This window comes from Coniosporium apollinis (assembly GCF_000281105.1).
Source record: "Coniosporium apollinis CBS 100218 chromosome Unknown supercont1.1, whole genome shotgun sequence".
Taxonomy (NCBI): domain Eukaryota; kingdom Fungi; phylum Ascomycota; class Dothideomycetes; genus Coniosporium; species Coniosporium apollinis.
This window is the reverse complement of record NW_006913263.1, coordinates 420,333-444,680: the sequence shown is the minus strand read 5'-3', so window position 1 is coordinate 444,680 and position 24,348 is coordinate 420,333. Positions and strand designations below refer to the sequence as shown.

The following is a 24,348-nucleotide window of genomic DNA, read 5'->3' as shown; positions in this document are numbered from 1 at the left end:
CTCATCCTCATTCTCTACTCTATCAAGGCTATAGGGAAGGGCCGATGTTTCCCTAACTCGCTCCGTAGTCCCTCCGCCCGCAATTGTATACTCTGCCTGCCATTGTCACACTACAGCCGGACCCTTATCATGCTTCCAAGGAGCATCGCCGCACGCAGCACGCGTTTCTCCTCAGCCCCTCAGCTACAACGCCTCTCAACGCGGTGCCCTCGAACCCATAGCTTACTGCTACCGAGCCGGATATACCACAGCAGAAGCTCATTCATCGCCGGAGCAAAGACACATAAAGCTGCAAGATGGCGCCTACCCCAACCTGCTACGAAACGATCCCTCACCACCAAACCGTTGCCTAGCACACAGTCCCGGTTCGTCAGGTTCTGTTACCGAAGCGCTGCATACTGCGGAAGCGTTGTCCTCATTACCGGCGCTGTTATTACGGCGTTCTTCATCTACGATGCCACCACGTACAAGAACGATCCCTCCAACGAAGAAATCACCGTTTCTGAGTTGGCCTTGCATCCCCGAAGAGGAGGACCGAAGAATCTGCCGATAGCTTCGGTTCTCGTGGACGACGACGACCAGGAGGGAAGAGAGATGCAGACGCAGAAGTATAAGCCGAAACTGGTTATCCTCGGTACAGGATGGGGAAGTGTCGCACTGTTGAAGGGGCTCAACCCGGATGACTACCATATAACCGTTGTCTCGCCATCCAACTACTTCCTCTTCACGCCAATGCTACCTTCAGCGACCGTTGGCACATTAGAACTGAGATCGTTGGTCGAACCTGTCCGGCGCATAATCACGAGAGTAAAAGGTCACTTCTTGAAAGCTCAAGCAGAGGACGTGGACTTTTCGGAGAAACTGGTCGAGGTATCCGCGCTGGGACCCAATGGCGAGAAGCAACATTTCTATCTGCCCTATGACAAGCTTGTCATCGGTGTTGGTGAGCAGATCCTCAAGGATCTCGAAATGAGCACCTGCTGATAGTAACAGGTTCCATCACGAATCCGCATGGCGTCCAAGGTCTCGAGAACTGCCACTTCCTCAAGGATGTGAGTGATGCACGGAAAATACGAAACACCGTCATTCGCAACCTGGAAGCCGCTTGTCTGCCCACAACTTCGGACGAGGAACGTAAAAGACTATTGTCATTCGTCATCAGCGGCGGCGGCCCAACTGGTGTCGAATTTGCTGCCGAGCTCTTCGACATGTTGAATGAGGACCTCTGCAATTACTTTCCAAAGATTCTGCGATCAGAAATATCGGTCCACGTCATACAGAGTAGGGGACACATTCTAAACACCTACGACGAAGCCTTGTCGAGATACGCTGAAGCACGGTTCGCTCACGACCACGTCGACGTACTCACGAACTCCAGGGTCAAGGAGGTCCAGCCCGATAAGATCTTGTTTACCCAGAAGGATGAAGAAACCGGCAAGATTGTAACCAAAGAGCTGCCGATGGGTTTCTGCCTATGGTCCACGGGCGTCTCGCAGACCGAGTTTTGCCAAAAGCTTGCCAAGAAATTAGACGGCCAAAACAATAAACACGCTCTTGAGACTGACTCCCATCTCCGGCTGATCGGCGCGCCTCTAGGCGACGTGTATGCGATAGGCGACTGCAGTACTGTCCAGAACAACGTATCCGACCACATCCTCACGTTTCTGCGCACGCTCGCCTGGGAAAAGGGCAAAGATCCCCAGCAGATGGAGATCTCGTACAAAGACTGGCGCAGCGTCGCCAAGCGCGTCAAGCAGCGCTTTCCCCAAGCTTCGGACCACCTGCGCCGCCTAGACAGGCTGTTCGAGCAGTACGACAAGGACAAGAGCGGCAAGCTCGATTTTGGCGAGCTGCACGAGCTGCTCCACCAGATCGACTCGAAACTAACCTCTCTCCCGGCGACGGCGCAGAGAGCGCATCAGCAGGGTCAGTATCTTGCTCGTAAGCTGAACAAGATCGCACATGCAGCGCCAGGAATGCGGTTGAACGAGATGGATTACGGTGATCTTGATGAGGCGGTGTACAAGGCATTCGAGTACAAGCATCTCGGCAGCTTGGCATACATCGGAAATGCGGCGGTGTTTGATATCAACGGACTGAACTTTTCGGGTGGATTGCTGGCGGTGTACCTATGGAGATCGGTCTACTTTGCGCAGAGCGTCAGCTTCAGGACACGGGTTCTGATGGCTATGGATTGGACTAAGCGGGCACTTTTTGGGAGAGGTGAGTACACTACCTGCGTGTATAGGAGCAACATACTGACGGCGCCTCACAGACATGATGAATTACTAGACAAGACACAGCAGCCGTGACTGCTTTCCCTTCAGGCATTATCTCTAACCACTACCTTCCGTATCCCTGGCGAGCGACAGCGACGCACGCACTAAAACGCTGTACAGTATTCTACCAATAGCTTCAAAGCGATACCCATACAAGGCATCTCGTAACGCCCTTGCTTGATGCTACGCTATCAAACACAAAAACAAGCACAATGCTTTGCCTATACCTCCTGCCCCTGCAGCACAACCACTCAAGCTCTCTTCGACTTACCCTTCACTTTGTCCACTAACCTCTTCAGATCGTCGCCCTCGGCTCGATCCACCCCATCCATCTTACCATTCTTGACTTTCTTGCTAGCCCTATCCTCGGCATCTACACCCTCGTTCCTCGCGCCCTTCCTCTTCTTCCTCCCCTCCTCAAGCAAAGCTTTCATGCCCTCCGTCTGCTTGAACTTCGGGTTTGTCGGATCGATCGCAAACTCGTGACTCTCAAACAACCTCGCAAAGCGCGGATCCTGTGTGTTCAGCCTGAAGCCTTCAGTCCCGGCTCCGTCTTGCGTCTCAGCATCACCGCCAACGGCATCAGAGCCAGCTTTCGTTTTCTTTCCCTTCTTGCCCCTGCGCTTCTTCTTCTCCTTCTCCGCCTTCGCGATCTCGTTCATGTCGAAATGCCGCATTCTCTCGTCGTCTGCAAGAAGAAGCTCGAGATCCGCACGCTGCTTGACCGACGCGGCGGCCTCTGCGTCCCGCTGCTCGCGCTTGCGGGCCTTGTCCGCTTTTCGCGCGTCTCTGGCCGCTTTGCGGGATGTCTCGGCCGGGTCGTCGAAGAAGGGGTCCGCGAACGGGTCTGCGTTGTCATCGTCCTGCGCAACCTTGCCTTCTGCGTTCGAAGCAGCTGGGCCGTCCCTTACATCACCGTCTTTGCCAGCTTTCGCGCGCTCTTTCCGCCGTGCTTTCCGTTCTTTCTCTTTGCGGATGTAGGCCTCGACGGTGGTTTCATCTCTAATGGGCTCGTTCTCGAAGACAGAGGCTTTCTGGGCGTTGGTGGAGAGGCCGGATGAGAATGTTATCTGCATGTCGCCTACGGGTGCGCTCTCCTTTGTCTTCTTGGTCTTTTTCGGCTCGGTGCCTGAGAGGCCGAGTAAGGCGCGTAGAGCGGCCGCTTTGTCTTTCTTGCCTTTTGGTGCTGCGGAGGGGACGGCAGCTGCGTTCTCGTCTTCCTCATCGTCGTTCATGTCTTCCTCGTCCGAGCTGTCGCTCCCGACGTACGCTTTGAGATCGTTCTCATCGATCTCGGCTCTGGAGAACGCCCTCTTCTGCACTTCCTTCCTGTTGTTGTCATCCGCGTCCCACGTCAGCTTCACCTTGCTGTGCGTGAGTGCGTCTGTTACAAATTCCTTCGGCCTATAACCGTCTGGGACTCTGTCGCAACGATCCCTCGGTTTGTCGTCCTCGAAAGAGACGCCATCAGGTATGAAGCGCAAGTCAAAGAAGTTCGCTGAGGATAGGTATTCCCGGCCGTCCATAGCATCATATAGCGCTCTCGCGGTCGTCGCAGAGGAGCACGTCAACACGGCATAGTAGTATCTTAATCGCTCAAGCTGGTACGCGCGAAGTGCAGGCGCATTGAATTCCTCGCCCGTGTCTTCCGCCAGCAAGTCCTTCTTGATGCGCTCATCCTCCGACTCGTCCTCCTCCTCACCGTCTTCATCATCATGCCTAGATCCCCTCTTGGTAGCCGCCGCAAATATCTCCCTCGGTGGCCCCTCCAACTGCTCCCGCTCTATCCTCTCCCTTCCAAACTCACTCGGATACACCTCAACGCCCAGAATCCGCCCGCCAGCTGGCGCAAAGCTTGACGCGACAGCCATGATATCCACAGCGTCAATATTGTCCCAGTCAAGATTTACAACCGCAAGGCGCGAGGAAGGTTCGCCCATCGGCACATCCGCCGCCGTGCCTTCCGCAAGCTCGGCTTCGTCCTCCACATCGACGTCTTCTTCATCTTCTTCGTCTGGGGAATCCTCGCTACTCGAGTCGTCGGAGGAAGAGGAAAAGCCGCCCTCGCGCGCGGGGTCGTAGGACCGGTCTGCGCGTCGGAGCTCTTTGCGGATCCTATCGTCATCATCGTTCTCCCCGTCCTCTGTTCCCTTCGTCTCTTCCTCATCGTTCTCATCCTCGTTCTCGTCTTCGTCGGCTTCAACCCGATAAAACCGCTCCAGGTCTCTCCTACCTGCGCCCTTCTCGATCCTTCTGCCGTACCGGTCGACGCTGGCTTTCTGGGAGAAGTCGTCATCGCGCAGCATGTGCGCGAAGCGCTGGTCGAGCTTGACATGGGTGTGGCGTTTGGAGGGGAGGCGGTAGCGGGGGTCGGTGTGGATGTTTGAGAAGCGTGGGTCGGCTGGACGGCGGGTTAGTCTATGGTGAACACGTAGAGAGGTCAGGGAGACAGGGTGTTTTTACTGATTGTAGAGCTGCTTTTGGGGGCGCCGCGGCCCTTTGAGGCTTTTTGCTTGGGAGGCGGCGCCATTGTGTCTGCTTGCACTGTAGTCCTTGAGGATGTGACTGGTTTTGAAGAGCACTAGCACGCGGAAAGGCGAAATATGGCTTAAGGAGGGAAGAGTAGTACGTGGATACAGGAGGGTTGTGATATCAGTCGCACTTCGAAGGACCTGCTTCGGTGGGCGGTCGAATATTTTCTGCCACAAGCGCCAAGACTTGCAGAGCTTTATCGATAGCGGCTGACCCCGGATTTTCGGAGGAAACGTGCCAGTGCGGAGACAGGCCCGCCCGCTCCGCTCCTGCTCGCGTGCTGCCAACTCTACTCTACCCAGCACTCTTCCGCTTCCTCTACAGCTCCAGTGCTACTCCCAACTACTGGCACCTACATACGATCAGCCCGAGCTCTGCGACCGAGGTCTACCTATAACACCACACAATGGCATTCAATCACTACCTCAAGTACGTCTGCCCTTGGCCCCTCGATCCCCTCTCAGCTACTCTCACCGCCTGGAACTCTGTTTTGGTACGACAAGAAGCTAATGGCACTCTTCCTACAACTAGCCGTCGCAATGTCACCATCTTCTCCGTCTTCGCTCTCGCCGGCTCGTACTTTATGCTGAAGTCGCGGACAATGCAGTCGAAGCGGCGACAGCAGCTCGAGGGGAACTACAATGTTGAGCCGACGCGGTCTGGTAAGTTACCCCGCCCCTTGTCTTCCCCTACCTCGTGCTGTAGGGGCATTTGGGATCTGGTAGCTGACATACGTCACCTGTATGTAGGTGGAGGAGTCTAGACGGTGGGAAACTGAAGCGACATAAAGAGGTACCAGACGATTAATGCGGCAGACGAACGTCCGGCTCGAGGTTCCAGACTTTGCAACGGCACTACAGCTACTGGCGATGCGGGATTGTAAATACGCGGTGTCTATTCCGATTGTTATCACGACTGGAGACTAGGCGTTCGTGGTGCTCTGGTAGTTCGACTGAGAGGAATGAGACATTGCTCGCTGTTGAGCTTATAGCAAACTTGAGATGAGCTGTGTGCTTCCCCCAGACATCCCGCGGTTAACTTCTACCGCGTGGCCCGAAACCCTTAAAGTATCTTGTATCTACATGAGCAATGTAGAGTACTTTCCCTGCAGCTGAATTGTCAGCAAACGCCATTCCCCGCAGGGAGCTCTCCCTCGGCCCACCTATGCCAACATCAAGCTCCCTAAAGCGATCCCTCTTCACATATACTACTCTTCCCTTCTGACATGTAGCTACAATCCGCCTCAACCGGCACGTCCTGTATCGAATCTCGCACAATGCCCCTCTACCTCATCACGCTCTGCCACCCCTACCTCCTCACCACCTCCCAGCGCCGCTCTCTCGCCCAATCCATAACGCGCATACACTCCACCCTCTTCAGCGCGCCCTCCCTCTTCGTGAACGTCCGCTTCATGAACGCGGATGCAGCTTCCAGCAGCGAGGCGACAGCCTTCGTCGGCGGCAAAGAGTCCCCCACAAATTCCATCGCCGCCCACGTGCGGCACGGCCCTAGCCGGCCCCGATCCAAATACGACGAGCTCTGCGCGCAGATACACTCGGCATGGGACGAGATTGTCGTCGACGTGCAGGGCAAGGCGGCGTCAGAGGAACACAAACTGCATACGATCTTCGTCATGGGGGATATTGTTGCGGCGTGGGAGCAGGGGTTCAACATCCCCGAGGCGGGCGGGGATGCGGCCTGGATAAAGGAGAATATGAGGGAGTTTGAACGGAGGGCGGGGCAGGGGGATGGGGCTATGAGGGATCTAGTGGAGGAAGTGAGGGCGAGGGGTGGGGAGTGGGGGATTGAATGAGTCTGGTATGGAAGGACTCTAGGATCGAGTGAGGCTGCTGTTTAGTGGTTGGAGGATCGTGAACTGCGTTCAGAATGGATGGAAAAGTCAATCGAAACTCTTGGTTGTTGTCGCCCTATGGAGTATATAGTATGCAGCAGCAGTCGGCTGTAGTGTCTAGTGTACGGCAGTAATGCACCATATCGCCTGCGTGAAGTCTTTCCATAGTCTCCGAGTAAATACTCTCCAGCCTAATGCTTCTGGTGGTGCGGCTTGATCGGCTAGACGGAGGTCAGGAATCATCACTCACTCTCGAATAGCTCAGAGCACTCACGCTTGGGTTCTTCACAGTATCCAGAGGTCCCGCCGGCTTGAGGAGTCCAATATCCGAAGCATCGGCCTTGACGTTGTACTTGCCGCCCATGAACTCGAAGAGGAAGTTGAGCGGGAAGCCGACGTCGAACGGTGCCGCGTTGTCAATCTCGTCGATCTCTTCTTCTGAAAGCTCGAGGCCTAGCGCTTCGATGTTGCCCTTGTGATGGTTAACGGACGAAATCCGGATGAGAAATGATTGTCTGGTTCCAATACCTTGAGATGATCGACCTTGCGGCCACCGATAATGGGGAAGACGTAGGGCGTCTTGTGCATGACGTATGCCAGGGCCTGCGGGACTGTATCAGCGACGTTCACTCCATCAAAGTCTACATGGCCTATGACTTACCACGCTCGTGATGATCGTGCCCTTCTCATTTGCAATCTTCTCCAGCGCCTTCGAGATCTGGATGTCCTTCTCGCTCGCCGGCCCCATATTCCGTCCCTCACCACTGTTCCGCTGCTCCTCAGTCTTGAATTTGCCGCCACCGAGCGCGCCCCACGGCGCCAACGCCATGCCCTCGGCGCGCGCCATCGGGAGGATATCGCGCTCGAAGTCGCGGTTGGCGGCGGACCAACGGCCCTGATAGACCGAGAACTGGCGCAGGCCGTGGTCGCGCGCGTACTGGTTGCACTTCGAGACGATCCAGGCGGGCGTGTCGGAGATGCCGAGGTAGAGGACTTTGCCGTTGACAACCAGTTGGTTGAGTGACTGCATGACTTCCTCGATGGAGGTTGTGAAGTCCCACCAGTGGAGGTAGAGCTGTGTGAGGTCTGTATCAATAATCTACTCGGAAAAGCAATGCTGGATTGGTGCAAGGGAGACATACCAGGTCGATGTATTCGGTCTGCAGCTTCTTTAAGCTGGCCTCGAGTGAGACGCGCAGGCTCTTGGTGTGGTTGCCCTGGAAGTTTGACTTGATCTTCTCGCCGCCCTTGCCGGACAGATACATGGTCGTGAACTTGGTCGCGATGAACATCTCCTCACGGTTGTTGCGCTCCTTCATCCAGTCACCAATCCATGTTTCACTCTCCTCGCCTTGGTAGTTGTTCGCGCTAGACTTAACGTCAGCAAGAATGATCCTGCGGCAACACGGGCTGCGTGTAGACCTGGTTCGACGTACGTGTCAATGAAGTTTCCACCGTTCTCGTAGAAGAAGTCGAGCATGGCGAAGGTGGTCTCCTTGTTGCACTCGCCCATGAATTCCTTCCTGTGTCTTGCTCAGCACGTGGCTTCTCAGAGCGGGTTTGCGCTGCGTAGGCTTACCAGGCGTCGCCGAAATTCATGGCTCCCAGACATAGTGGTGACACCCTAGCACCTGCGGTGGGCGCAAGGATGCGGTGATAGCCAAGCAGGCTCTTTGGTTCGGGAGCTGGTGCGAATGCCATTGTTTCGGATCGTGGTGATCTTTGAGCTTGATAGACAATGGGATGGATGTGGGTTCAAGGGAGGAGTTTACGAATGTCAAACCCGAGCAGAGCGATCTGACGGGCGTTCATATATAGGCTTGCGGATGCAGGGCCAGTTATGACGTGCGGTTCAAGCAATAATTGATTAGTAGTTAATGGAAAGTGTTGTCGATGCTGGAAAACAATGCGGTCATAAATGTTAACTCCGTAAACCCCGCAGGGTCCAGCCAAACCCCGGAGCTGTCCGCCCACTAGCGCTGCGCTAAAGCCGCACAACAGGCCCTATCTCCGCCTGTCAAAAGCGGCTCACAGCAGAGCGTAACTTACACCAGGTCAAGTAAGCAACTCCCTACCGTATGTGATAGGCTGACTGTGCATGTGCAGCTTTATTCATGGGGAGAGGAGATGAAGGATCTGGAGGCTGAACACTAGCAGAGCATCTTAACTCCTATTACCCTTAACGCCAGCCCCAACCATCTATTATTACCACCCATTCTACTCTTGATCTTCAGCCTCCTCAACCTTGAATGTTGGGACTAATTATTCTTCCCGCTTCCTGATGTTTGGCAAGCCAAACCAACAGGCCAGCATGACTACAAAGAACGCAATCGCCACAGGGTGCAGAACGTAAGTGCCGACTGCTTGCGCTAAGAGACCCGTCGTAAAGGGTACGACTGCTCCACCCGAGCTACCAGCCGAGGAAATGAATCCAATCGAAGTTGTCTGTATGTTGTGTGGAAGTAGCCTCACGAATATCGTTTGCCCGCAAGGGTAGACAGGCCCCAGCAGTAGACCGACGACAGAAACCGCTACAGCATTGCCGATGACATTGGGGACGAGCCATACAAGTAACTGAAACGCGATTGCGCCGAGTCCGAGACCGTACACGAAGCGCTTCTCGCCGACGGTGTGAGCTACGTGGGTGAGCAAGAAGCGGCCGAGAGTGATGCCACCCTGAGAGTTCTGTCAGCTACTGCACGGGCTATGACCTCGTAATGATTTTACCCAAAAGCCTGCCGTGACAAATCCCACTTGTGCCGGGTCGCCATCGCGATAGTCAATGAGGAAGGAAATAACCCAGCCTGAAATGGCGACCTCCGCACCCTGATACGCAAAGATAAGCAAGGCTCCCATAACGGTTACCCTGTTTTTCAAAGCTCGTTTTAACAGCTGCTTTTTCGTTGGTGCACCGTCTTCAATAGCTGCACGCTGACTTGCAGTTCTTTCGAGAGCTGTCAGCAGCTGCGTTGACGCCTCGTTCTCGTAGTTCCAGAAAGCCCAGCCGGTCATCACGAGGGAGATCACCCGGATGCCTAGGGCGACAAGGTAGAATCGAGTCCATGGCATGCCTGCTGAAATCATAGCGGTCGCCATGATCGGACCAACAATACCTGGACATTACGTGCGTCAGCAGAGGCTCTATTTATGCGGTACAAATGCATTGTGGCAAGTGCTTACCGCCAATACCATAGCAGCCGTGACCGACTCCCAGAAGGACCGTCGCCCCAGCCAGATTAGCGAGGAAGACATTGTTCAGCGCCAGAGTTGTCGCTGCACCGTACCCATTCAAGAAGAACGCGATGGCGACCACCGCATAAGGTGGTGTGCAGGCAATCATCACGAATCCAATGATGATGAGCATTTCCGCTGTGATGAAGGTTCTCGCTCGCCCGATGCGGCCATCGAGCGCATCGATGAATGGCGCTGCTAGAATAAAGCCTGCTGCCGTAGTTACGAAGATAAGGGACACGATAGCGTGTCCGATGTGGTATTCCTTCTCCATGTACGGGATGATAGCACCGGTTGCTGCTGCATGTCAGCACTCACGTACATTGCGTCGGGCTCGCGATCCGAGATTGCCGCCTGTAAAGGGCGCCGAAGCGGCTGCGGAGGGACCAGCGGACATGCAGTTGTCGGCGCACAGCGGCTGGGAGCTAATCGTGCAGTAACAGATCGCACGACGGTGTCAGCTGCGAGAGAAGGAATATCCTTGATCATGGTAGCGCTCGTGATTATCAACACCTCGAGGTGGTCCTTGGTCAGGATCCGTGGCTGCTTGACGCATGTTGAAACAGGCCGGAAGCGCCTGCATCAGGATTCGACCGCTCAGTCACTCACCTGCATCATTCAACCCGTTGCCAAAGTAGACGAGGCAAGCTGCAAGCACTCTCCATTTATTCATTGCCGGGTTAGAAAAGCTTTGCACGAGGCCAGCAGCTTCGGCCCGCTTGGGTGTCGGCGGATGGCTCATTTCCAACTCATTGGGGGGGATAGGTGTCTGCGTTCCGGCGTTCGATGGGCCGTTGTAGCGGCTACCCCAGGTATACTCATCGAGCTCGATGACTGACGGAGCTGGTGGCTGCGTGCTTGTCGACTGGAGCGCTCGCGGTGGATGAACGACCACCTTCGCTCCTTGCTCGATCTTGAAGAGGGTGCCGAGCCCACGAGCAGCCATTCTCGCTTTTTTGGAGGAGCCGTAATCGGAGCGCTGGCGTTCTAGATGACCCTTCAGCAGTCTGATGGATTTTGCACGAACCGACTTAGATGTTCTGAGGCAACATTGGGCTATAGTCGCATTGCCTTACCGCTGGTGACTCCCCGTCGAAGGACTACTCAGTCCTTAGTGCAGCAAAGGTACTAAATGAACACTACGATAAAGCAATATAAAGTCCTTGGGTAGGATGACAGCATTGATTAGAAATCGAGAGAAAGAGAAAAACCTCAGCTCGTGACAAGAGGGCGAGAGGACAAGTACACGATCCCCACGCTCTTACCGCTACAGCGAAAGTTATCGTGTACGGACCCACTATGATGTATGCGAGACCTGTAGTAACTCTGTTACAAGAACCCAGTGTCACAGCTGCTGAGCGACAGCAAGAGTGTTGATGGTAACTTATTAATACGCTATCGCCTGCTTGACACCACAAGAGTGAGTCACGGCCCACACGGTGACATGGCATCGCCTGAGATCCATCAAAGGACGATCCGCTGGCGTAAAAGGAAGCGTATCAGCCGCGATGGAGATTTCTAAGCCAACCACAAGCGGCTACCTCTCCGAACTTGCCAAAGCGCATACTCGGCCAACCTTCCTAGCGTATAATATTCAGTAGAAATCGTTCCACCACGGACCGAGTGCGTAACTTAGGTGCCTCCACTGGCAATCGCTGACCAGGAAACCATTAACATTCCACAAGCTCTTATAACAACGCAGCATGGCCAGGCCAAAGCGCAACCTCCTCGCAACAGCGGAGGAGACATCAACACCGCCAGCCACGCTCGCAGAAGGTCAAACACTAGCTCGAGTCACCAAGGCCACTGGCAACAACCTTTACTCCGTCGAGCTTCCCTCAGGACAGCCGGTGCTCGTCGAACTGCCCGCGCGCTTCCGCTCGACCATCTGGATCAAGCGTGGCAGCTACGTGCTCGTCGATACCGGCGCACTCGCAGACCGAGAGAACAAGCTGGATGGAGAGATCATCAACATTGTGAGGGACGAGAAGGAGTGGAGGAAGCAGAGCTACTGGCCGGCGCAGTTCGCCAAGAAATCTGCATACGAGGACGACAGCGAGGACGAGTCTACTGTCGGCAAGATGCCGCCTTCGGACTCGGACGAGGAGTCCTGAGGGTCTATCTGAGTTGTAAAGCTACACTGACAGCTACTCAACATGCTGATGCTGTGGCCGGCCATCTCGACTATCAACAAAATCCTCTCTCGTACCCCACCAAACGCCCGCTACTTGGACTGCCAGTATTGAAACAACAGTCATCGAGCTCGCAGGCGTGCTCGGGTACACGTTCCATGCCCACTCTTGCGCGGCCCATAACGCGTACTGGAGGACAGGATGGAACCCAGCACGCCATAGAAGGAAAGGAGTGGCCCATGCTAGCCATGAATAGAATTGGTAGTGGAGAGACCTTGCGCAGAGCATTCCGATGGCATTGGCGCTGAGGATAGTCGTGAGGATGACCTGCGGTGTAACCCTTCTAGAGATAAGGTCCTGGTCGCGCGGTTCCCTCAGCATTGTCCGCATGAAGTCGGGCAACGAGCGCTTCGAGGGCTTCTTCCATCTCGTAGATAGGAAGAGCGCTAGCAGGCACGCATGTGCGAGCAGTAGTGACAGCGCGAACCTCTTCGAGAGAAACGTCTCTTCGCTGACAAATCTCCAATTGACTGTCCATTTGTAAAGAAACTGTCTTGTAAATTCGAATGCACGAGAGAAGTAGCTTCTTGCGTTAACCGCCAGGAATGGATATCCGATGAGCACCTGCGCCGTCAGTAACGCCCACACAAGCTTTAGACAAAAGCACCTACCTGCAGCTGCCCTATAATCATCGCTTGTGTGATAGCTCGATCCTTCCCAATGCCTTGGAGCAAGATCATACCAATCGCTGGTAATACCAGCAGCAAGCTCATCTTGACACCCAGTCCTAAAGAGTAGACAACCGAGCCCGCGGTCCACATTCGCTTTTGATATGCATAGGTAGCCACGAACAGTGCCAGCACGGCGAAGCAATCGTTAAAGCATCGCAACAGGTAGATGCTGTGCAATCTCTTCGACGATACCAGAAGCGGAAAGACGTAAGGCGGAACTTGCGCAAGTCTATAGCAGGCCATGACCACGGCCAAGTTGACAAGGTAGACGCCGCCGAAAACAAACTGTGCAAGGCGAATATTGCTTCCATGATCTGTCAGGTGATACAGAATTCTGTATATGTAAACGTGGGCGCCAGGGTAGACCAGCGGCCCCGTGCCTCCCCTAATTTTGATGTAGTCTCGTTCTCCGTGGATGAATTGCTTGACTTGCTCCATGTACGCTTTCCAGTCGATCTCAGTGTCTAGACTATGATTAATGTAGTTCGGGCAGGTTCATCAGCGCCGGGAATGACTGACATGGGATCTTCCAGATTATGAGCCCGCAGAGGGCAGCGTCGGCAAGCAGTAACAGTGGGCAGATCCATCGCGTATGTTTGGGATTACGTGTAATGTCCAGGCATTGAACAATGAGGTTCATTTTGGGCGTAGATGGGATAGACACAAGGAGGATGTCTCATACCTGGCGGATGTTATAGACAGCCCCTTGATCACGTGCGGTCCCACCAGGCCGAAACTATCACATATGCCCCCCGAAATCGTTGACGGAGAGATTCTACATAGTCGCGATTCACACTGACCGCCTGTTACATTGCACACGCCTTCCAGCAAAGCCCTTATAAACGCTAACCAACGCCAGTCAGGCGGAAAACTGCAACAACCTGGAAAGCCTTCTTGAATAACACCATGATCCTGATGCAATCTCGTAACCCTCCCGCTGTTCATTAAACAGCAACGTAGCATATTCCAATGGTTGAACTCTTCCTAGGGAGGTTTGAGGGTGAACCGCTGCGGAAAGCATTGCAAGCGATCCACGGTACTGATCTGGTACAGTCGAGTATTTCTTGGACATGGCGGACGTTGTGATGAGATATCAAACGCTACCAGACTAGTAGCATCACTTCAAGGAAAACACTCTGATCTTCTCAGGCATACCGTCTCCCAGGACGATATCCTCTAGGATCGCTCTCGTTTTCTCCCACGGCACTTTGAACAAGCCAGAGTTTATCTGACACATCCTGACTTCGCTGATTTCGGAGGACTTCTGTGTCTCAGCAACCTGGCTGAGTAGATCGATCATAGCTGGGCCCGTGTGTTTTAAGATCGCTGCCGGGGAGTCTTTCTTGCGGCCATATTGGCAGCTAGTAAAGAGGCAGCCCACAAAGTGACGCCGCCTCTTGGTGTTGGATTCGGCCGGAGGGATGAGCTGTGCGGTGCCTAACAGATCGCGCTTGTTGACAAATCGATCGCAATGTGCTTCATGAGATTTGAGGGCTGCTGGGTAACGCTCCCTGAACGCTGCTGCAATACCGGCTCCCCCTTGGTGCCCCTGTCAGCTTTGCGAGAGCCATTAGATTATTCGGCGTGAACTTACAATGACCGAGGCAGTTGCATGCGTGGATGATCACTGCGTTGTCTGGCGCATCGAAGATATCGCCGACTTCTTCCGTAATTATGAGCTTCTTTGGACTCTTCGGGTCGCTCTTGCTTTGTTGTTCATTTGGCATTGCCGTCGTAGCGGTCACTGGGTCGTCTTTGGTAGAAGTAGTGCCATCAACGCGCGCTGTTTTGGAAGGATTCGCGCTTTTCGAGTCCTCTTCATCACCTTCTGTGACGGCTTTTCGTTTTGCGCGTCGTGGCATGTCGATAGTCCTCGTGCGGTGTTGTGACTTCGAAGATTAGATTGAAGTAATGCTCAGATTGACATCACAAAGCAAGGGATTGTCATACTGCAAAGATGATTGAACGAACGGAAAGCTGAAGAGAACGATTGATCCCTTATATGACTTACTTTGACTAGGCAACTGCGCTGTCGTGACTCTCAGAGAGCTGAGCTGAGTGCTGCCAAAAACCCATGCTACACGGAAACTCCCGATTGGCCGCTTCTCCCCGAAAGCCATCCTCGACCTCATTCCCTGTCCTCCCGCAAAAGCACCACACCAGCCGTCACACCTCTCATCCACCTCTCCACCGCCCTCGCGCAGCTCAATCCTCCTCCACAATGCCGGCACTGACCTCCACCGCCAGCACGCTGGTGCGGACATGCGCCCGCCAGCAATTGCCCGCCGTGCGCGCCAGCGCCGCCGCCATGCAGAAACGGTCCGTCACCGAGGTGTCCAACACTTCATCGTTTGACAGCCCCTTCAAGGGCGGCACCGGCGCTAGCACGACCAAGATTCCCAATTTTGGCCAGTACAGGAACCGGGGGGGCGAGACGAGCAATAAGGTCTTTCAGTACTTCATGGTTGGGTCGCTTGGTGCTCTGTCTGCGCTGGGCGCGAAGGCGACTGTGCAAGGTGGGTTGGCCTTTGGGGGAGGATAAACTTGGCTCTTTACCGATTGGAAGGACAGAGGATTACATGTGGGGATGATGGTGACGTAAATGCTGATGCGAGCTCTGTGCAGATTTCTTGGTGAACATGTCCGCATCTGCCGATGTTTTGGCCCAGGCGAAGGTTGAGATCGACCTAGCCTCCATCCCAGAGGGCAAGAATGTAAGGCAGCTGTGGGTATAGCTTCGTGGGCGTTGCTGATCATGCACCAGGTCATCATCAAATGGCGAGGCAAGCCCGTATTTATCCGTCACCGTACCGCGGACGAGATCAAGGAGGCCGAGAACACAAAGTGGGAGGCTCTGCGAGACCCCCAGCCCGATTCGGATCGTGTCCAGAAGCCTGAGTGGTTGATAATGCTGGGTAAGTTCGGGAGGAACGTAAAGCCCTTTGCCGGCTCAGGACGCTGACAATTTCAATCTACAGGTGTCTGCACACATCTTGGATGCGTCCCAATCGGCGAGGCGGGTGATTTCGGCGGTTGGTTCTGCCCATGCCACGGTTCTCACTACGACGTCTCTGGCCGTGTCCGAAAGGGGCCTGCCCCGTTGAACCTGGAGGTCCCGGAATACAGCTTCCCGGAGGAGGAGAAGGTCATCATTGGATAAAGAAACGTGCATAGCCTGCCAAGATCAGATGAAAGAGGTATTGAGCTCACTTTTGCAAGTAGTCAAGCCCTTGCAAGTGACCCATAGAAGGGGGAAGATGGTGCTGCTGCATTTGTACAGTTACTTTAGTCTAGCGTGCTGCCAATGTACAGAACGATGTTTCATCGGACCTTCCGTTGCCAATCGACGTCTCAGAGCATGTGGATTTCTAATATCATTGGAGGCGCCCGATCCGTGTGTATGGGGCCTCGCGAGCGGATCAACAGTCGACCATTACCCACTTTGCTCCTGCAACAAGCCAGTGGTTGGCTGATCAGATTCGACCAGCAAGGCACAGTATATTTAAGGTTATGTTGGCACACCTTGCAGCAATGGTAGAGAAGCTGCTGGAGGGAAAATCAAGCCGCGCCGGTGGTCGAACGCTTAAGAACTTTCTGGCGCGTACACCGGTTTGTAGCTTTTGTTAAACCACTGCCTTAAGCCTCAAAGGTTCCGCATTGGACTTCGTATGGCATTGTAAATGGTGCCTGAGGAACAGAATGTGGCCGCTGCCATGACCAGCATCGTCGAGCATATCACGATTACCTGAAACATCTTAACATGTCTCTTTATATTATTTACTGACTTCCAGTAAGAATATACGACCCCGTTGCAAAACGGCGAAGAGTTATACGTGTTGTAATACTTCGCCGCTGGAAGTCTCTCTCAGCGATGTCTATGGCCAACTACAGGGCTCGATAACCATCGGCTTGATACCTCCAAAGACACAAGGGGCCGCTGAGCAGAACCCATTTTCGTTCAAGGTCGGAGAAGCCAAATACGGAGACACCACAAGACGGAATACCCTCGAGTGTGCTGGGGAGCTCTCGATATGAAGCTTTACCGGTCCAAGGTTTTATCCATATATTGAGAAACTATAGATGATGGAACCGTCAAGCGGCCAGAAGCATTATCAGCAGCGGAGAAACTGTGCGAGCTAAAAACTCTTTGTGCGCGAAAGAAACCACCCTACTGCGAGGCTATACATGCTGGAGGCTCTTAGTGGTCTGGGTCTTGAGTGGGTCGAGAGCCACTTGCTCATTTCCGGCCCGTATTACAGAAGGACAGCAAATCTGGAATGCTGACAGCGGAGTTTCAGGGAGCGGTTCGGTGGTGGTGTTCCTGCATGCGTTTCAAGTGACGGCCCCGCCAGTTCGGAAACGGCAGGGATCACAGTGACGCGCATGCCAAGACGTGGTCGTAGCTCCTAACGTCAACCGGACTTTCTTTCGAATTTCCTGTCGCTCTCCCCCCCACATCCACAACAAACAACACATCCAACCCGTAAGTGCCGCATCCGTCCATGTGAAGAGCGCAGCGTGCGCGCGTGATGGCAGGACGCGCCTGGATCTATCTGGAACAACTCGCTAACGCCTTCCTCGTCGTGCAGTTGCAAGATGCCGACGCAGCAACCATCCCCCGCAACCCGCGTTGCTCCGCGCGCTGAGGTGAGTCGCGACCGTCACCGACCGCACAAAGACAATTTGAGATGGAGCACTAAGCTGAACGCTAGGCGCAACGTCTCGGCAAGAGAAAGCGCGCTCCGGCGCAACAGCAGCAAGCTCCCGCCGCCGAAGGCACGGCATTTCAACACGCCTTCACCACCACCCTCGGGCTCTTCAACAGAGTTTGGACAAGCTTTGTGAGGATCCTCCCGCAAAGACTCCGCGGTGCGGACTCTGCGCAAGAGGAGATCCATGCCCAAAGGGTGGCTGGCGGCCACAAGCGCCGCGCGGTTGGCAGGCTACACGATCCCTCCTCTCCATCCGCCGCAAGAAACCAGGACGATCCTGGATATCATTCGCGCCCGTGTTCTGCTTCTCCCGCCGCCGAGGCCGTGGTGCCTAAGGCTCCATCCGCCGCGCCCGCCTCCTTCTCCCGGTCGCTCCTCAAGCGACCAGCACCATCCTCCGCCTCCGACCATTCCGCCGTTCAGCGCGGCGCCAAGCGCGCAAAGGCTTCTTCGAGCCATGCTCTGGCTCATCTGTATGCCGCCGCCGTCGCCCCGAAGAAGTTCATAAAGACGAAGAAGAGCGGCGCTATCCCTCACAGCCCCGATAGGTTGAGGGTCAGAAGAGCGGCGCGGCTAGATGAGCTGCTGCATTGGGAAGATCAAAAGGTCGAGGATGCAGATCCGAAGTTTAGCCACAAGCGCGCCCACCTGCAGGAAATCCGCAACCTGCCACAATTCCCGGGCTCTCTGTGGCACGCCTCACAAGACGAAGAACACCTCCATCGGCCATGGAACGACATGAAAGCAGCGCACGCTTCAGAGAATGCGCCTCGCGAGCAGCCAACCATCCAATCCCTCCCAAACTACATCGAAATCTCACATCTCTACAACGAACTGTTTCCGACAGGCGACGTCCAAGAGATCGCAGTCACAGCACACGGAGGCGGGGATGGAATCACTACAAGCGCGGCCGTTGCTCATGATGAGAGGGAGGAGATGGCTATTACAGATGAGGATCAGCTAGAAGCGGTTGAAGCAGTCAATGAAGAACTCTCCATACTCGCGGATGCTCCACCGCCGAAGCAGAAGAAGACTGTAAAGTGGACCACAAGTGGATTCGTTCCTCACGTCATGCCGGTCAACCAGCGGAAATACTACACTCCTGGCGACGCTCCCAATGAGATGCGCAAGAACGTCGAAGATCTCTCCCCCAACAAGGCGCATCCTCGATCTCCACCTCCCGCCGACATCAGCGAGTTCGATATCACCCTAATGGACACGCCTGTGAAATTTTCGGATGCAAAGGACAAATCACCCCTGCAGCGTGGCACGGCTCCCGCAACCCCCGGCACACAAGTCGAAGTCGAGAGGACGCTGCAGAAACTAGAGAACTTCCACGTCTCAAAGCCACGCGGATCTGTAGAGCTACCTGCGAGAGGGCGCGCACAAGAGCTCGAGGTTTCTGCAAGCGCAAAGAAGAAGCAGGAGCAGAGGAGGCTGGAAGATGAGAAGCTTCGGCGCGTAGAGGAAGCTGCCGCAGCTGAGAAGGCTAGAAGGAAAGCTGAGAAGGCTAGAGAGATTGCTGAGAAGGCTCGAAGAGAGGCCGAGAAGAAGGCCGAGCTCCTTCGCAAAGAGAAAGAGGTAGAAGAAGAAAAGCTCCGCAAAGAGGCAGAAGAGGCCGCCGCCGCTCTTGCTGCAGCCTCTGTTCGGTTGATTTCGCCACTGGACGAAGAGTGGGAGGATAAAGTCGCAGCTGTCTTGAGACAGGCTCAGAACGAGGAGGTTGCACGTAATCTCACAGCTGGCGACATGGCTCGGCTGAAGCCCGGAGTTTGGCTGAACGACAACATCATCAATGCGTACCTTACTCACATGGTCGACGCAGCTCACGAGAAGGTTGGGTATGCAAAGAGCTCCAAGAAGCCGCCGACGTATCATGCTTTCAACACGCATTTTTTCAGCAACATCAGCGAGAAGGGCCCCGACTCCGTACATCGCTGGTTGACCCGAGCTCATTTGGACGGCACCAAACTCCTCTCTGTCAAGAAAATCTTCGTCCCCGTCAACTGTTCCAACTCGCACTGGACACTCATAGTCATCTCTCCTCAAGATCGAACCATCGAATATCTCGACAGTCTCGGTGCCGGAGGCGGGAACAGGTTCAACGTCGTTAAGAACTGGTTGCGGTACGAGCTTAAGGGCGATTACGTCGAGGTCGACTGGACGCTCATTGAACACCAGAGCCCACAGCAGAACAACCACAGCGACTGCGGCGCATTCGTCTGTTTCAACTCTTACGCCCGTCTGAGGGACTTGGAGCCGATGAACGTCTTCGAAGCGAAGGACATGCCTTCCGGCCGCAAGCAAATCGCCGCGACTCTGCTCAACAAGGGCTTCACGGGTGTCTTTTCCTGGACATGATCAGCCTTTAAGCGCGCGTCTAATGGTGTGATGTGTTCCGCTTGTTGCTGTTTGCGCCAGTTTTGGTTTTACGCCGTTGCGCTTGCTTCTCCGCATGACTTCATGAAACGCTCTAGAGGGACTCTGGTTAGATCCTGCATAGCGGATGGCGCGTTTATCTTTGTTTTGTTCGCGCTTGTCTGCGACGGCTGATACCCATGCTTTTTTGCCAAGCACTTGATTTTTCTTACGGTTTGACGATGCTGGATTCATAAGGGTTCCGTTTTCTATATTTGGCTCGCTGGGTTGGCTTAATGGTTGCGACCTTCTCGTTTCTGCAGGCACTTTGGATCGGGCTTTGTGGATGACTTTCTGGACACTGGCTTTCTTTTATCCTAATCCTCTCATCGCTCCGCTAATACTCCTTCCCCTCCTCGTTTCATGTTCTCTTTACATCCTCTCGGTCCACTTACCTCTCTCACGGCACTCTCGGTACCAATGCATCCGACAAACAACAAACCGCAGACAGACGCTCGGCACATGTATTCCTATTCATCCTATTGCCTTCGATAGGACAACCTTCCTCAACCGGTGCGTGCACCGGGTGATAGGTCATCCTTCCTCGATTGCGGGAAGGTGGGCTGGGTGCGTGTTTTGTTCGCCTGTTCTGTTGGTTCCTCTCGCGTGATGCTTTGGTTTCTGGGCTTGTCGTGCGGGAGGGGTTTGGTTTGGCTGGATTGTAGTGAGGGATGGGATGGGGTTGGAAGGGGGGAACGCGGGGATTTGAGGGGTTGGGATTTGGGAGGGCCGGCTGTCTGGACTTTACTTTTGGGTTTAATGTCTGTTTTGCGTATGATACCCCCCGAGCTCCAGGGAACGAGAGCATAGCGTTTAGTGTTAGATGGAAGACAAGTTCATGATCGTAGCTATGTCTCCTTGATGTGCAATCGAATGATGTGACTTGTACTGTTTTCATGGAACTTAATGAGAGTTGGCAAGAAATCTCCTGCAACTTCAAACTATCCGACTTTTATATGCTGTGTCTAGTAAAATTTGGCCAGCCCATGTTCATCCAAATGCATCAGCTAGGCTTTGCGGACACCCTGCTCAGGTGAATTTGTGAGCCAACGACTCCGCTGTACTTAACACATGTTTTGCATGCAGCATAAATCAAAATCTCTGTCCTCTTCAACGAGCCCACCCGGAGCACACTGTGCCTCTTCCGCAAGGCATCCCACAATGGCAGACTCCTCACCGAACCGCAGGGCTAGATCGCCCTCTTGCGTGACAGCAAAACCGACGTGCGTCCTCAATCCGTCGAAGGACGGCCCATAATAATCCTCCGTGTCTCCGTAAAGTTCTATTGGCAGCTGTCAAGCCGGGAGACCTTACAGCCTATTAGACCTGGCACCGTTAAGGACGTTACGGTCTGGTCATTGCCATTCTCCGCATCTCAACGGGCATTAAGATCCCAGAGCGGGAGCCGCATCCAGAGATGGCAAGTAATTACATTAAGCCGAAATACTTTTAGACGTTTGTCCTCTGTCAGATGTTTCTCTTTCAGTGTAAGAGAGTTTGATACCTTTCAGTGCAATATCCTTGCACTCTAGTTATCATGCGTTTGATATTGATATTTTCGCTGCTGCTCTCAGCAATCACTGCTTCATCTATCCCAGCTCGGGGCCAACTCCAGAACGATGTCCTTGCCAACAAAGCCCTACAAAATTTGGCAAAACATACAATATGGGATGAAGGTTCAACAGAGAAGTGCAGTATCCGAAACGCTGCGAAGAGACGAGAATGGTACCTCTCAGTGGCCACCGATGCTCTTTTGGTCAAGGATGCAAGCTGACCATCTTATTTAGGCACACATTGTCCAAAACGGAGAAGAGAACCTTTGTTGACGCCATCCTTTGCCTTTCCGAGAAGCCAAGCAGAACTCCACTTGAAGATTACCCTGGCGTGAGGAATCGATATGACGACTTCGTTGCGATCCACATGAATCAGACGTCCTTCATCCACCAGACAGTACAAACCCTCTCATGTTTCCGACTAAGGCTACTTATACTAACTGCTTCCTACATCATAGGCAAACTTCCTCTCCTGGCACCGCTACTTCATCTGGGTCTACGAGAAAGCCCTGCGAGAAGAGTGCGGGTACAAGGGCTACCTTCCCGTAAGCTCTCCGCCGCCATCAACTCTCTGCACCGCTGATATAGCAACAGTACTACAACTACGCCAAGTACGCCTCCGACCCACTCCAATCGCCCCTCTTCGACGGAAGCGACACTAGCATCAGCGGCAACGGCGCCTACGTCAACCACACCGGCCTCGACATCCCCAACGCCTCCGTTCCACACATCCACATCCCTCCCGGCCCCGGCGGCGGCTGCATCACCACCGGGCCCTTTGTGAACTGGACCGCCAATCTCGGGCCCGTGGTCAACGCCCTGCCGTACGTGGAGAAGAACCCGGATCCCGCTGGTCTGGGGCGGTACTACAACCCGCGGTGTCTGCGGCGGGATATCTCGGCTTTCGTGTCCGCGGGCTGGGCGAAAGACCAAGATATCGTTGACTTGATAAGCGACTACACGGATATCCTCTCCTTTCAGAGCAGGCTGCAGGGCGATTCCAAGGCGGGATACTTGGGTGTGCTTTCGGCGGGTCATTGGATGGTCGGCGGTGATCCGGGTGGGGACTTCTACACGAGTCCCGGGGACCCGTGGTTTTTCTTGCATCATGCTATGATTGATCGCATTTGGTGGACTTGGCAGAATCTGGAGGTTGAGGAGAGGACGTTCCAGGTGGGGGGTACGATTACGTTTTTGAACAACCCGCCCAGCAGGAATGGGACATTGGATGATGTGCTGGATTTGGGAATCGATGGTGAAGCGATCATGATGGGAGAGGCGATGAGTTCGGTTGGGGGACCGTTTTGTTACATTTATGTGTGAGGAGGGTGTGGCTGCTATACTAAGCACAGTAGTAAGAGAATTGTACACACCCCTCTATTTGTGTGGGCAACAGCGCTACGTGCAGCGTGTGGTTCAACATCGCAGTCACCAAACCCGACATGACGATCTCTTCTGCCCACCAGCAACATATGCAGACGCCGAACACGCGGTATAAGGTGCCATGCGCGAGTAGAGATCTTGAATGGAAGTTAGAGTGATAAGCGATGTGTTTGGTTTGTGGTGTGTTGAAAAGGATGGAGCTGAAGGATGGGCGTGAGAACGACGGTTAGGAGAGGAGTGGATGGAAGAAGGATGGATGGATGAGAGAGATTGAGAGAAATGAATCGGTTGAGCCTTGTTTATGGCACTGAGTTGCTTTGTCGGTTGGAGGTAGAAGGTGTTAATTTCCAGGCAGTCGAAGGACGGAGCAGCCACAGGCAAGGAAAGAGGAAGCCGGTATTCGCTGAAAAGGCCCCAGGAGGAACAATCACGAGTGAGGAGAGATCAATGGACTCAAAATCAATGCAGCAGCACTGGAGAACGAGGAGCACATATCACGACGTTGTTGATTGTCCACTTAGATACTCGCCTACAGCCTTGACTGCAGTCTCAAACTTAGACGCCTCAAGCAAAATCATGTGACCCGTCGGCCTTATCCCCATCTCCTGAAACGCGCGCTTCGCGTCTGACGCGCCCTCGTCACTTTGCTTGGTATACTCGAAGCTGCATTGCGCAAGCGCGTGCTTGTGTAGCACCTCGTCTTCTGGATGGAAGTAGAACGTCTCCTCTCCTTTTGTGTCCTTCCGCTTCTTCTTCTGCGGCCGATTCTCTTCTTGGTCGAGCTTCGACTCTACTTCCGTATAAGTCTTCGAGAGTACCAGGTAGTGTGTGAAGTTGTATGGTTCCTTCTCCTCGAGCGCCCATGAAATCTCCTCGAGAAGCATGTTGTACATTGGCGGGACGATTTCGGCGGGCATATTGACGAAGCGCTCAGTCAGGATTAGGCCGACTTCCGCAGAGGATGAAGGGTCTAGGAGCGCTGGTAGTTGGTCTATTGAGGGACTGGATCTTGACTTGTCCGCTAGGTAGCGCGCGAGATCCTTGATCACCTGCTTGTCCTGGTTGCTCCCTGTCAGCATGGGCAACATACATCAGCCCAGCCAACCAACCTGATGCTGGCACATATTCAGCACCGTCAGGAATGCGAAAGGATCTGACTCATTTCCATCCGTCTTGACCGTCGAGCCGAGCAACGGCTGCGAGAGTATGAAGTCGGACAGCGCGGAGAGGTCGAAGAGTTCGGCGTCCACATCGAATAGTTGTCGCAATAGTGTCTTCAGGCCATGGAAGTCGACCTCGGGCTGAGGATCGAACCACTCGAACTCAACATCGAGCATGTCCATGTCCTGCTCTTACGCTTCATGTTAGCGGGGTGTATCGAGCAGCGGCGAGCTGGCGGGCGGACCTCGTCGCTGCTTTCTCCCTCATCTGCGCCATTTGCACGCGCTGGCGCATCTTCCAAGGTTTCTGGATCTTTCCTTGCCTTCCTCTTCGCCATGGTGGAGATGTGTTGATTTTATGAGGT

General features: G+C 54.2%; 12 protein-coding genes across 12 annotated transcripts; 6 read left to right on the top strand and 6 right to left on the bottom strand.

Moving 5' to 3' along the window:
* Positions 1 to 129: 129 nt before the first annotated feature.
* Positions 130 to 2,312, top strand: W97_00158 (NADH dehydrogenase; the record flags this gene model as incomplete). The annotated part of the gene is made up of 2 exons (XM_007778075.1): positions 130 to 943; positions 994 to 2,312. The coding sequence occupies 2 exons, from the start codon at positions 130 to 132 to the stop codon at positions 2,310 to 2,312; spliced, it is 2,133 nt and encodes a 710-aa protein (XP_007776265.1).
* Positions 2,313 to 2,530: 218 nt separating this feature from the next.
* Positions 2,531 to 4,809, bottom strand: W97_00157 (uncharacterized protein; the record flags this gene model as incomplete). Its single annotated transcript, XM_007778074.1, has 2 exons — positions 2,531 to 4,680; positions 4,743 to 4,809. The coding sequence occupies 2 exons, from the start codon at positions 4,807 to 4,809 to the stop codon at positions 2,531 to 2,533; spliced, it is 2,217 nt and encodes a 738-aa protein (XP_007776264.1).
* Positions 4,810 to 6,087: 1,278 nt separating this feature from the next.
* Positions 6,088 to 6,624, top strand: W97_00156 (uncharacterized protein; the record flags this gene model as incomplete). The annotated part of the gene is made up of 1 exon (XM_007778073.1): positions 6,088 to 6,624. One exon carries the CDS (start codon positions 6,088 to 6,090, stop codon positions 6,622 to 6,624), a length of 537 nt encoding a protein of 178 aa, XP_007776263.1.
* A 230-nt stretch (positions 6,625 to 6,854) lies between these two features.
* W97_00155 (uncharacterized protein) lies at positions 6,855 to 8,364 on the bottom strand (the record flags this gene model as incomplete). Its single annotated transcript, XM_007778072.1, has 7 exons — positions 6,855 to 6,884; positions 6,938 to 7,135; positions 7,192 to 7,266; positions 7,325 to 7,738; positions 7,806 to 8,031; positions 8,100 to 8,186; positions 8,243 to 8,364. The coding sequence occupies 7 exons, from the start codon at positions 8,362 to 8,364 to the stop codon at positions 6,855 to 6,857; spliced, it is 1,152 nt and encodes a 383-aa protein (XP_007776262.1).
* A 561-nt stretch (positions 8,365 to 8,925) lies between these two features.
* W97_00154 (uncharacterized protein) lies at positions 8,926 to 10,840 on the bottom strand (the record flags this gene model as incomplete). Its single annotated transcript, XM_007778071.1, has 4 exons — positions 8,926 to 9,339; positions 9,391 to 9,776; positions 9,844 to 10,191; positions 10,504 to 10,840. The coding sequence occupies 4 exons, from the start codon at positions 10,838 to 10,840 to the stop codon at positions 8,926 to 8,928; spliced, it is 1,485 nt and encodes a 494-aa protein (XP_007776261.1).
* Positions 10,841 to 11,597: 757 nt separating this feature from the next.
* On the top strand, positions 11,598 to 12,008 carry W97_00153 (uncharacterized protein; the record flags this gene model as incomplete). The annotated part of the gene is made up of 1 exon (XM_007778070.1): positions 11,598 to 12,008. One exon carries the CDS (start codon positions 11,598 to 11,600, stop codon positions 12,006 to 12,008), a length of 411 nt encoding a protein of 136 aa, XP_007776260.1.
* A 33-nt stretch (positions 12,009 to 12,041) lies between these two features.
* Positions 12,042 to 13,195, bottom strand: W97_00152 (uncharacterized protein; the record flags this gene model as incomplete). Its single annotated transcript, XM_007778069.1, has 2 exons — positions 12,042 to 12,650; positions 12,698 to 13,195. 2 exons carry the CDS (start codon positions 13,193 to 13,195, stop codon positions 12,042 to 12,044), a joined length of 1,107 nt encoding a protein of 368 aa, XP_007776259.1.
* Positions 13,196 to 13,874: 679 nt separating this feature from the next.
* Positions 13,875 to 14,619, bottom strand: W97_00151 (uncharacterized protein; the record flags this gene model as incomplete). Its single annotated transcript, XM_007778068.1, has 2 exons — positions 13,875 to 14,296; positions 14,352 to 14,619. 2 exons carry the CDS (start codon positions 14,617 to 14,619, stop codon positions 13,875 to 13,877), a joined length of 690 nt encoding a protein of 229 aa, XP_007776258.1.
* A 359-nt stretch (positions 14,620 to 14,978) lies between these two features.
* W97_00150 (ubiquinol-cytochrome c reductase iron-sulfur subunit) lies at positions 14,979 to 15,917 on the top strand (the record flags this gene model as incomplete). The annotated part of the gene is made up of 4 exons (XM_007778067.1): positions 14,979 to 15,273; positions 15,383 to 15,471; positions 15,522 to 15,672; positions 15,736 to 15,917. 4 exons carry the CDS (start codon positions 14,979 to 14,981, stop codon positions 15,915 to 15,917), a joined length of 717 nt encoding a protein of 238 aa, XP_007776257.1.
* Positions 15,918 to 17,353: 1,436 nt separating this feature from the next.
* Positions 17,354 to 19,830, top strand: W97_00149 (uncharacterized protein; the record flags this gene model as incomplete). The annotated part of the gene is made up of 2 exons (XM_007778066.1): positions 17,354 to 17,404; positions 17,470 to 19,830. The coding sequence occupies 2 exons, from the start codon at positions 17,354 to 17,356 to the stop codon at positions 19,828 to 19,830; spliced, it is 2,412 nt and encodes an 803-aa protein (XP_007776256.1).
* Positions 19,831 to 21,424: 1,594 nt separating this feature from the next.
* W97_00148 (uncharacterized protein) lies at positions 21,425 to 22,763 on the top strand (the record flags this gene model as incomplete). The annotated part of the gene is made up of 4 exons (XM_007778065.1): positions 21,425 to 21,612; positions 21,675 to 21,837; positions 21,899 to 21,985; positions 22,035 to 22,763. The coding sequence occupies 4 exons, from the start codon at positions 21,425 to 21,427 to the stop codon at positions 22,761 to 22,763; spliced, it is 1,167 nt and encodes a 388-aa protein (XP_007776255.1).
* Positions 22,764 to 23,317: 554 nt separating this feature from the next.
* Positions 23,318 to 24,321, bottom strand: W97_00147 (uncharacterized protein; the record flags this gene model as incomplete). The annotated part of the gene is made up of 3 exons (XM_007778064.1): positions 23,318 to 23,881; positions 23,933 to 24,169; positions 24,229 to 24,321. The coding sequence occupies 3 exons, from the start codon at positions 24,319 to 24,321 to the stop codon at positions 23,318 to 23,320; spliced, it is 894 nt and encodes a 297-aa protein (XP_007776254.1).
* Positions 24,322 to 24,348: the final 27 nt, after the last annotated feature.